The sequence below is a fragment of the Corylus avellana genome, chromosome ca3 (assembly GCF_901000735.1).
Source record: "Corylus avellana chromosome ca3, CavTom2PMs-1.0".
Classification (NCBI taxonomy): domain Eukaryota; kingdom Viridiplantae; phylum Streptophyta; class Magnoliopsida; order Fagales; family Betulaceae; genus Corylus; species Corylus avellana.
Window position 1 is genome coordinate 23,597,940 of NC_081543.1, and position 10,603 is coordinate 23,608,542.

Below are 10,603 nucleotides of genomic sequence, written 5' to 3' on the forward strand. Positions count from 1 at the left end.
AGAATGCAGAACAATAATAAACAAGAGAAAGAGATAAGATAATTAAGGTGACATCCACACACTAATGCTCTATAGGCTACCTCTTGCCTTTATTGAGTAATTTGATAGTACATAGAAAGCCTCAATATATAGAATCCAAAGGGAGAGAGACTTTCATACATAAGCAATATGGGAAAAACCTACATATTCTCTAACAAAAATCACCAAGAAACACAATAAGTACTACTTGGAATATATGTCCCCTATTATTATTATTATTATTATATTATTATTGTTATTATTATTATTATTATTCTTTGTGACTCTTCCATATCTCAGCCATCTTGGCTAGTCATTTTGTTGATGACCCATCTTGGCTCAAAGCCCTTTCAGCTGCATTCTTTATTTCTTTCATTTTACTCTTTAGCAATATTCCTTTTAATCCCTCAATTACCTCTCTTGCATAGTTTGCAATATCTTTGTGTCCCACCAGGCCTTTGTCATTGACTTTGACCCTCAAAGCAACCTTTAAATCATCAGCTAGTAGTACAGAGTTCATCCTTTGCTCTGCGTAGAGTGGCCATGCAATCAACGGCATGCTGTGCACAATGCTCTCCAGGGTTGAATTCCACCCACAGTGGCTCAGGAACCCCCTGGTCGAGGTATGCTTTAGGATCTGTACTTGAGGTGCCCAAGTGGGCACCACTAGACCCAACCCTTTTGTCCTCTCCAAGAACCCGTCCGGTAGAAAAGCAAAAGGATCATTTGCGCTTTGTCCGCTGAAGTAAGCTGCATTCGTAGCTTTCTCATTTGGGCTCCTAACAACCCATAGAAATCTTTGCCCGCTCATTTCAAGTCCTAAGGCCAATTCATGTAGCTGCTCATGTGAAAGCGTCCCATCGTTACCAAATGAAACGAATACCACTAAATTATTTGGCTGCTTATCCAACCACCTTAAACACTCGAAACCTTCAATCCTATAGTCTGAACCAGATTGAACAAGTGGTCCAACTGGGTAAACAAGTGGCCAGCCCTCTTTTCCTTCCATCAAAGCTTTAAAACAACCCGATTCCAAATCCAGAATAACCATAATTCCAGCAGCAAGAGGGTATCGTTTGGCTATTTGTAGAATCCCTTTATAGACCTCATTCTTTCTATCTTGAAACGCGTCTGCCAGATCGTACCCATGCATCGGCCCACAACCGGGTAATTTGACCGGTTCAGGCAAGTCTCTGTACTCACAAGTGTATGTTTGATCGAGCTCTGGTATGGAAAATATCAACGTCAAGGCCATCGCGGTTGAAGGGAAAAAAAATGTAGGAAGAAACACCTAATTCTTTAGCCACATCAAACACCTTCGTACCAAATAAATCAACCACCGAGGCCGCTAGCCGAGTTGACTCGGCTAATACCTTGAAAGAGTCTCGTAAGGCAGGGAGGGACCGAGTCAAGGTGAGGTTTCAAGGCTTACGGGAGGAAGAAATATGGAGGATATGGAGTTGGGTAGGGCTTCAAGAATGGCTTTTTGAGGTTTCAGGGGTGAACTATCTGTGGGGATGAGTATGGTGACCAGGAAGTGGTGGACGACGAGTCGCTTTGTGAGCTCAATGAGTGGGATGAGATGGCCAATCCCTGGAGTGGGCACAATGGCTACGTGGGGTACTGTTTCCTGTTGGGTGTGTTGCTCGGTGGCCATGGTTTAGTCGTGATAAGTGCTAAAATATTCATATATTCAGCCCTTAACTTGCATGTTTTAATCCTTTGGTTTTAGTTAATTATGCCATTTTAATTCCTTTTTGTGTTTTTCATACTTTTGCAAGCTTTTGGAAGAAAATGAACTAAATCTAAACAATTTGGGCTCAAAGAGAGAAGATGGGAAGAATTGGAGCTCCCTAATAGTACGATCAATCACAGGGTACCTACGATCGAGCTCAGTACCCGAGAAGCTTAAAGACAAATCAGGCCAGGAGAGATCGAGCGCATGCCAAAAGAGGATCGATTGCAGACCTGCGATCGAGCGCACACGGGTTGCGATCGATCGCACCCGTGCGCAGAAGACACATCAAGTGGTGGCCAGAATGTCCCTCTTTCCATATTAGGGTTTTCCAACTCCCAATTGTAATAGGTCTCAAAACCCTACAAAATCCCTAGGTTTACTACTTTGCCAAGGACTTCTAAAACTTATAAATAGACCCTTAAGCTTCTAGAATAGATATTCTTTGTAAGGAGAAGAAAATGAGCTCTTGAAGTTCAAGTCTCAGATTTATTCTTTTCTTTTCTTTTCTTTTCTTTTATGAAGATGTTTAACATCAACTCTATGTGTAGCTAATTTATTTAGTAGGGCTAGATTGAAGCCCTAGTTATATTTAATTAATATTTCAATATTGGCGCCTTTGTGATGATCTTGTTGTGCTATTTAACTTGATTAATACCTGCTTGCATGAATTCCTCATATGTGTGTGCCTGGTCAACATATGCATGTGGTATGGACTAGTTAGGATAACCGAGTCTTGGGTTTAACATATGTAACAAAAGAATCCACACCGTGATTCTTGGGTTAATCAACATGGGGAACCGGGAGTATACACCCATGCCCTAGGCCTCGTGTGTTTGTCGATTTCCATAAAACATATGCATTTCTAAAGAACAACTTAGTATATACCATGCTAAATCCTTTAGGCAAGAAAAGAGTTAGAGTATACACCCATGCCTAACTCGTTGCTTAGGAAAATCTATAGCTTAAGGAGTATACACCCATGCCCTTAGCTTGACAAACATTAGATATGCATAACATGATCAAAGCATTGGCATATTGTTATATTAGCTGAACAAAATTAGTGGTGGATGTCAAAGCCCAACCTTTTTATCATTATCAACTCAATCAATCTTTGTTTTACTTAAGGAATTTATTTTTAAACGAAAATTCAGCAATCCTCGTAGGAATAATCTTGTACTTGTACCATATACTACTATGTTGACCTTGTGCACTTGCAGGTAGAACATACAATTATTTACCTATTAATTTAGGTAGATATTTTGCACAACAAGTCGTTCAATGAGAGTATGGACAAAGGGTTTTTGTAGGAAATGTAAAGAGACTTAGCGAAGGAAAGAAGTAAATATATAGAGGGATGAGAGGGGAGTGAATGTGATGCAGCGTAACTTAGTGGGCTGCAGTGAAGAACATCAATAAGCAGCGGATAAATAACTTCAGATCTAGATTCTATCAAAGATCTAAGAATTCTTCTTGACAAAACTAGATACTCTTTAGGTTTTGAAGGAAAAGAGGAATAAACTCAACTCTGAGTATTCTCATTAATCAAAATCAATAATAAACAACTGTTTTCTCTTGAGGCTATAAGCATATATTTAAAGCCCAAAACCCTAAACATAATAAAATATGACATAAATACTCCAAAAACTCTTAACCTAATAAAATAACGAAGTATTGACTCCCAAAACCCTAATCCTACTAAAACAAGGAAATAAAGACGGCTTAACCTAATAAAGATGCAGAATGTAACATAAACAGCTCCATGTGCGATCGATCGTAGGTACAAGTACGATCGATCGCACAACCAGGGGCCTGGTGCGCAAGTGTCTGGAAGTGCGCTCGATCGCAGGTACACGTGCGCTTGATCGCACTTCTAGAGGACTTGCGATCTGCATCATTCTCCCCTTGTTGGAGAGAATTCGCCCTCGAATTCGACTAGTTCTTTCTGCGGTCCTTCGGATGCCCTGTCAACTCATTCCATTCTCCTCTGCTCAAAATCACAACAAGGCCACACCCCATAATAAACGTGATGGCCTTATTCATCAACACACTGCCACACTTATATTGAAGACCCTGTGCTTCCCCTTGTCGTGTAGGTTTGCCATGCTCTTGCCGTGCCTTTCCCTTCCCACATGCTATGAGAATCCCCAAAGTATTCACAAAAACCCCTTCACTCTTTGATAGACAAGTCGCCTCCACCCCATAGATTTCATCACAACTTTGGTTAAAAGTTTTTGATAAGATAACATCTACTCCAAGGAAATCAACTTCCAAATCAAAGAATTTTCGTTTAGGCTTTCATCAAACACTTGGTGTATATAACTCACCTCTTCGTCGGGATAGGTGTCATAGATTGGTGGAGAGGCCCAATCTACCAAGCAATCTTCTTCAATAAATCCATCTTCTTCCTCCACCACAATCAGTTGACTCTTAATCTCCGCCGCCTCTCTAGGCACCACATCCGCCCTCTCCCTAGGTACTTCTTTTTGTGGAAATTTTCTATTTTTTCTGCCACTGTGAACTCTTTGGGTTGCAAGCAATCTTGGAATTCCGATGTATCGAGTTTGAATCTACTCACCCGCTGATTGGCCTGAGCTTGCGCAAGGTGCTGACGTCCCTACATTCGGCGCTCCGTAAACGGATTTCTAGATCCATTCCCATTGTCACTACACAAGTTGGATATTTGGGTAGTGAGGTCTTCGAGTTGATACCACATAGCCCAGAATTGATCCTCCTTGAGTTGCCAATGTTTAGCGATAAATTTGCCTTTCGCCTCCGCGAATAGCTGTCTTGGTTGGCGACGACAATTGTTCGGCCCACCACTCATGCGCCTCAAACGAATCGTTAGTTGCTCCTTATGTGTTGTCTCTGTGCGCACGTACACCTCGTTCATGCCTGCAAAGCGGTTGCTCCTCTCCATTCATGGAAAGTAACTGAGCTCTAATACTAACTAATGCAGCGTAACTTAGTGGGCTGCAGCGAAGAATATCAATAAACAGCGAATAAATAACTCCAGATCTAGATTCTATCAAAGATCTAAGAATTCTTCTTGACAAAACTAGATACTCTCTAGGTTTTGAAGGAAAAGAGGAATAAACTCAACTTTGAGTATTCTCATTAATCAAAATCAATAATAAACAACAACTGTTTTCTCTGGAGACTATAAGCATATATTTATAGCCCAAAACTCTAAACATAATAAAATATGACATAAATACCCCAAAAACCCTAAACCTAATAAAATAACGAAATATTGACTCCCAAAACCCTAATCCTACTAAAACAAGGAAATAAAGACGGCTTAACCTAATAAAGATGTGGAATGTAACATAAACAGCTCCGTGTACGATCGATCGCAGGTTCAAGTGCGATCGATTGCACAACCAGGGGCTTGGTGCGCAAGTGTGTGGAAGTGCGCTCGATCGCAGGTACACGTGCGCTTGATCGCACTTCCAGGGGACCTGCAATCTGCATCAGAATGACATATGTACTTACGATTTACGAGAGAGACTTGTCTTTTGGAATAGAAAAAAAAAAGAGACTGGCGACTTTTGGTGCCTATCTAGTTGACACGTGTGGGGTATTAGTAAAAATGACAAAACAAAGGCCACCAATCAATGAAACGGTCCAAACTAATTTCCAGAAGACGTCAAAAGATATACTTGAAAAATATACTCGACTCTTTCTAAATACCACGCAGCTAATGGAGATGGGGAGGGGGTGAGGACGAGGAAGCATCCACCCTGCCTCCTAAAAAAAAAAAAAAAAGTAAATAAAAAGACATTGGATACAAAATAACGTCTCTCTCAGTTAGATTAATTAATTTTCCTTATTAATTAATTTCCCCCTCTTCAAAACACACATAAAAAGTTGTAGTCTTTCATTTTTCATGCAGCGGCTCCCTCCCAAAACCCACAATATTTGATCTTAGGGTATTTGCTTAGAAAGTTAAAAAAAAAAAAATCAAAGTGCTATAGGATGATCAATAATGTCAACCAAAAAATATGATCATGTTGACCTATTATCAGTTTCGACAATTGAATATCAACGTTGATGTTTTTTAATTTTAATTTAAATATAACATTAGGGATGACATACTAGTTAATGCTAATATTTTATTATTAGCGTCGACTTTTGTCGTTGCTACTAGTAGAAAGGTCGTTGTTAATAGGTTTTAGGGTTTGACTTGTACGGGAAAAATTTGTGCTAGGTTATTAGTAGCAACTTATCAGCCTCGACATTTTGAACGCTTATTTTTCTCTTTGGTTCGACTATTTTTGCTTATTAGCAGCGACTTTTGACATAAATGACTAAGATACCGGTCATCTTTATCCCTTCTTTATCCTTAAACCGTAAATTATTTACCTGGCCTACTTACACTTTTTTGTTTTTTGTGAATCCCGTTTTACACTTGAATGTTACATGACATAGATTAGGGGTTGCCGGATATTGATGGATATAACCACATCCAACAACACGTCTCACGCGACACTTCAACCCAATAGTCAACAGAACAGTCAACAGATCTATCTATATATACTTCTTTGCTTCGCCAAGCCTCTACAAAATCCTTCTAAGGAAGCATATATTGTTTTCCCTCACCTTGAACTTCAAAATCCTTCTAAAAATCCTTTGTTTTCCCTCTCATTGAACAACTAAACCATGGCCACCAAGCAACACATCCAACAGGAAACACCCCACGTAGCCATTGTGTCCACACCAGGGATGGGCCATCTCATCCCACTCGTTGAGCTCGCAAAGCAACTCCTCGTCCACCACAATTTCCTGGTCACCATACTCATCCCCACAGATGGTTCACCCATTAAACCTCAAAAAGCCCTCCTTGAAGCCCTACCCAAACCCATATCCTCCATATTTCTTCCTCCCGTGAGCCTTGATGACCTCCCCGAGGACGTCAAGATCGAGTCCCGGATCGCACTCACCTTGACACGGTCCCTCCCTGCCCTACGAGAATCTTTCAAGGTCTTAGCCGAGTCAACTCAGCTGGTGGCCTTGGTGGTTGATTTATTTGGTACGGACGCCTTCGATGTGGCTAAAGAATTCGGTGTTTCTTCCTACATTTTTTTCGCTCCACCCGCGATGGTTTTGTCTATGATCTTTTACTTACCAGAGCTTGATGAAACTTACTCTTGTGAGTATAGAGACTTGCCTGAACCGGTCAAATTACCTGGTTGTGTGCCGATCCATGGGTCCGATCTGGCGGATCCCTTTCAAGATAGAAAGAATGAGTCCTATAAAGGGATTCTACGCATAGCCAAGCGATACCCTCTTGCTGCAGGAATTATGGTTAATAGCTTTCTGGAGTTAGAACCGGGTTGTTTTAAAGCTTTGATGGAAGGAAAAGAGGGCTGGCCACCTGTTTACCCAGTTGGACCGCTTGTTCAGTTCGGTTCAGACCATGGGGTTGAAGGTTCCGAGTGTCTGAGGTGGTTGGATAAGCAGCCAAATAATTCAGTGTTATTCGTTTCATTTGGTAGCGGTGGGACGCTTTCACAAGAGCAGCTATATGAATTGGCCTCAGGACTTCAAATGAGTGGGCAGAGATTTCTTTGGGTTGTTAGAAGCCCAAATGAGAAAGCTGCCAATGCCGCTTACTTCAGCGGACAAAGCACTAATGATCCTTTTCCTTTTCTTCCAGACGGGTTCTTGGAGAGGACAAAAGGAGTGGGCCTAGTGGTGCCCTCCTGGGCTCCACAGGTGCAGATCCTAAAGCATGCCTCAACCGGGGGTTTCCTGACCCACTGTGGGTGGAATTCAACCCTGGAGAGCATTGTGCACGGCGTGCCGTTGATTGCTTGGCCACTATATGCTGAGCAAAGAATGAACTCTGTACTGCTAGCTGATGATTTGAAGGTTGCTTTGAGGGTCAAAGTCAATGACAAAGGCCTGGTGGGACACAAAGATATTGCAAGCTACGCAAGAGGGGTAATCCAGGGAGAAGAAGGAAAATTGCTAAAGAGCAAAATGAAAGAAGTAAAGAATGCAGCTGAAAGGGCTCTGAGCCAAGAAGGATCGTCAACAAAATCACTAGCCAATGTGGCTCAGATATGGAAGAGTAGCAAAGAGGAATAATAACAAGTAAATGTGGTTTCTTTCTCGCTTTCTTGATTTCCTTTATGAATGCTTTCTTTCGATTGTCAAAATGCGACTACGTTTTGTCTTTGCGACAACTAGATTCTATAAATATAAAATGCAAGGAATGGCACATGGAGGCTCTTGCGATGCTTCTTTCGCAAGTGGTCCATGCTCTGACAAGTGTAGGATGGATGGAAATATGAACCAGACACGTGTAATTTGTTCCCATATTTGATTAAAGTCATTTATGGAGAGTGATGTCGTTGCCCAAGCCATGATAGTGAAATGGAGAGTTTTCGATTCCAACAAATTGGGAGATTTGAGCTTGGATGGGAGAGATTAAAAGCATGTTTAAGATTGTGTTAAGATTGTATTTAAAATATATAACTTTTAAGTTAAAAATAGTTTTTGGGCAAACGTCTCATTTTTTAGTTTTTACTAAAAATGTATTTTGGCTATATTTAAAGTAAAAAAGATCAAATAAGTACTTTTGAAAAAAATTTCTAACTGTTTGTTTGGCATAACTTTTTAGTTACTAAAAGTACTTTTAAGCTCTCTTATGCAATCCAAACAGACTCTAACATTTGAGGTTCCACCGTTTGCTTCGTAAGAGTTTTTTTTTTTTCTTTTTTCTTTCTTTCTTTCTTTCTTTTATTTTATTTTCTTTTCTTTTCTATTAATATTTTGTGAGCCTACCTAGCCATAAATCAATGAAATCCATGAATTCATTAAACAATCAGAGTGAGTCTAAATTATCTTAACATAGATAATCTTTGTAAATGTTTTGATCATCAAAATAAATTATAGGATTACAAGCCAAATCTAAGAGTCGTAAAGTAAAATCAAATCTCAAGCCCTACACTTAAGAAGATATAGCATATAAATACTCTCGATCTGATGAGAATCAATTAGTAAAAAGCCACTTAACAAGTATTTTGGCTACTTCGAGTGAGCCGGGACTCCCAAAGACAGAATACTGTATATCTGAATAATATCAAAAGCATAATATTTCATTGATAGTTCTTCCTTTTATAGAGAAGAACAATAAGGTGTCGATTACACAAGAGAATAGAAATACAAGTAGAAGTCTAACTAATCTCTTAGTCACCGACTATGACTCCTAGGACTGAAAAGAATAAACTCTAATACTTAATAAGACTCTAATGGACTAGACAATCCCCGAACCACATAGATTAAATGGACTCAACTTGGGACGCCTGGAGCATAAGTCCGTTGTTTAATGGAGAAAAGCCTCCTTATTGGACTCAAGGACTCACTAGGAATATGACCGTATCATCCTTGTCCTCAAGGAAAAAATTAGGAAACTTTATCTGCATTGCCCTTCCTCCTCCCACGTGGCTTCCACAGGTGACAGCCCTTGCCAATGAATTAAGAGTTCTACCCTTTTATTTTTCAGCCTCTTGTCTAACACTGCTTGGGGCATAAGAGCTCTGTGGGCATCTTCCATTACTTCTGGCAACTGTGCAGAATCACCTTATCTCCTGCTATCCTCCTCTTCAATAAGTTAAAGTGAAAAACAGGGTGGATTTTAGACTCCTGAGGTAGCTCCAATTTGTAGGCCACAGCATTGATTTTTTTGAGTATTTTGAAAGGACCAAAATACCTAGCTGCCAATTTAGCATTCCTGCACATCTAGACGGATACCTGGCGATAAGGTTGGAGTTTCAAGAAGACCCATCCCCCCTCCTCAAACTCCTCTTCTCTATGCTTCCTGTCATACCCCTTCTTCATCCTTTCTTGAGCTATTTTGATGTATTCTCTCACTTCTTTGAGGACAATATCGCTAGCTATTAACTCCTTCTCCACCAATTCCACCTTCGCTGTAATGGTACATACGTGAGCAATGTAGGGGGGTCACGTCCATAAACCACATTGAAGGGTGTGGTCTTAATTGTGGAATGACAACTAGTATTGTAACTATATTCTGCCCAAGCTAGCCACTTTCCCTACTCCCTTGGTTGTGAGCTAGTGAAACATCTTAAATATATTTCTAAAGTGCAATTTACCACCTCTGTTTGCCCATCCGTTTGGAGGTGATATGCCGAACTAAAATTGAAGCTAGTTCCATGGAGGCGAAATAATTCAGTCCAAAATTGGCTAGTGAAAGCAGGATCTCGATCACATACAGTTGATTTAGGCATTCCATGTAGTTTGAAAGTATTCTCAAAAAATACTAAGCTGTACTCACAGCCGTATATGGGTGGTTGATTGCTGTGAAGTGGCCATATTTGGATAGCCAGTCCATTACTACAAAAATAGTGGTTTTTCCTTTAGAATTTGGCAATCCCTCAATAAAGTCCATGGAGATGTCCTCCCATATTTTTTCAGGTATGGGAAGTGGTTGTAGCAGTCCTTTGGAGAGACTCTCACTCTTGTGGCGTTGACATACCTTGCATTCCTCTCCAATAAAAGTTTGCTCATATTCGCTGAAAGGTTTTATGATACCCTTCATGAAATCCTCCATGTATTTGCTCCATGATTGCAGGAATGAGAGAAGATTCTTCAGCCAAGAAGATTCGGTCCTTGTAGATCAACAACCCCTCCTTATACTGCCAAGGGCCCAACGCCTCCCCATCCATGACCTTCTGGACCGGCTCTTGCAACTCATGATTATTTGTTACTTCATCCTTGATTACTTCTACCCAATTTGGGATGGGACTGGATAAGGCCATCATGAGAGGAATTCTCATCTCGCCTGGATAGTGCGTCAGCTACAATGTTCTCCTTGCCCTT

At 40.5% G+C, this 10,603-nt stretch overlaps 1 protein-coding gene and 1 pseudogene across 1 annotated transcript; one reads left to right on the forward strand and one right to left on the reverse strand.

Moving 5' to 3' along the window:
• Window positions 1-289: 289 nt before the first annotated feature.
• Window positions 290-1,675, reverse strand: LOC132174286 (hydroquinone glucosyltransferase-like; annotated as a pseudogene).
• Window positions 1,676-6,349: 4,674 nt separating this feature from the next.
• LOC132175910 (hydroquinone glucosyltransferase-like) lies at window positions 6,350-8,114 on the forward strand. The gene has a single exon (XM_059588000.1). The coding sequence runs from the start codon at window positions 6,416-6,418 to the stop codon at window positions 7,844-7,846; it is 1,431 nt and encodes a 476-aa protein (XP_059443983.1). The 5' UTR covers window positions 6,350-6,415; the 3' UTR covers window positions 7,847-8,114.
• The last annotated feature ends 2,489 nt before the right edge of the window (window positions 8,115-10,603 follow it).

Excerpts from the sequence above, each read along its gene's own strand:
- LOC132175910 (XM_059588000.1), top strand. The coding sequence starts at position 6,416 with ATGGCCACCAAGCAACACATCCAACAGGAAACACCCCACGTAGCCATT.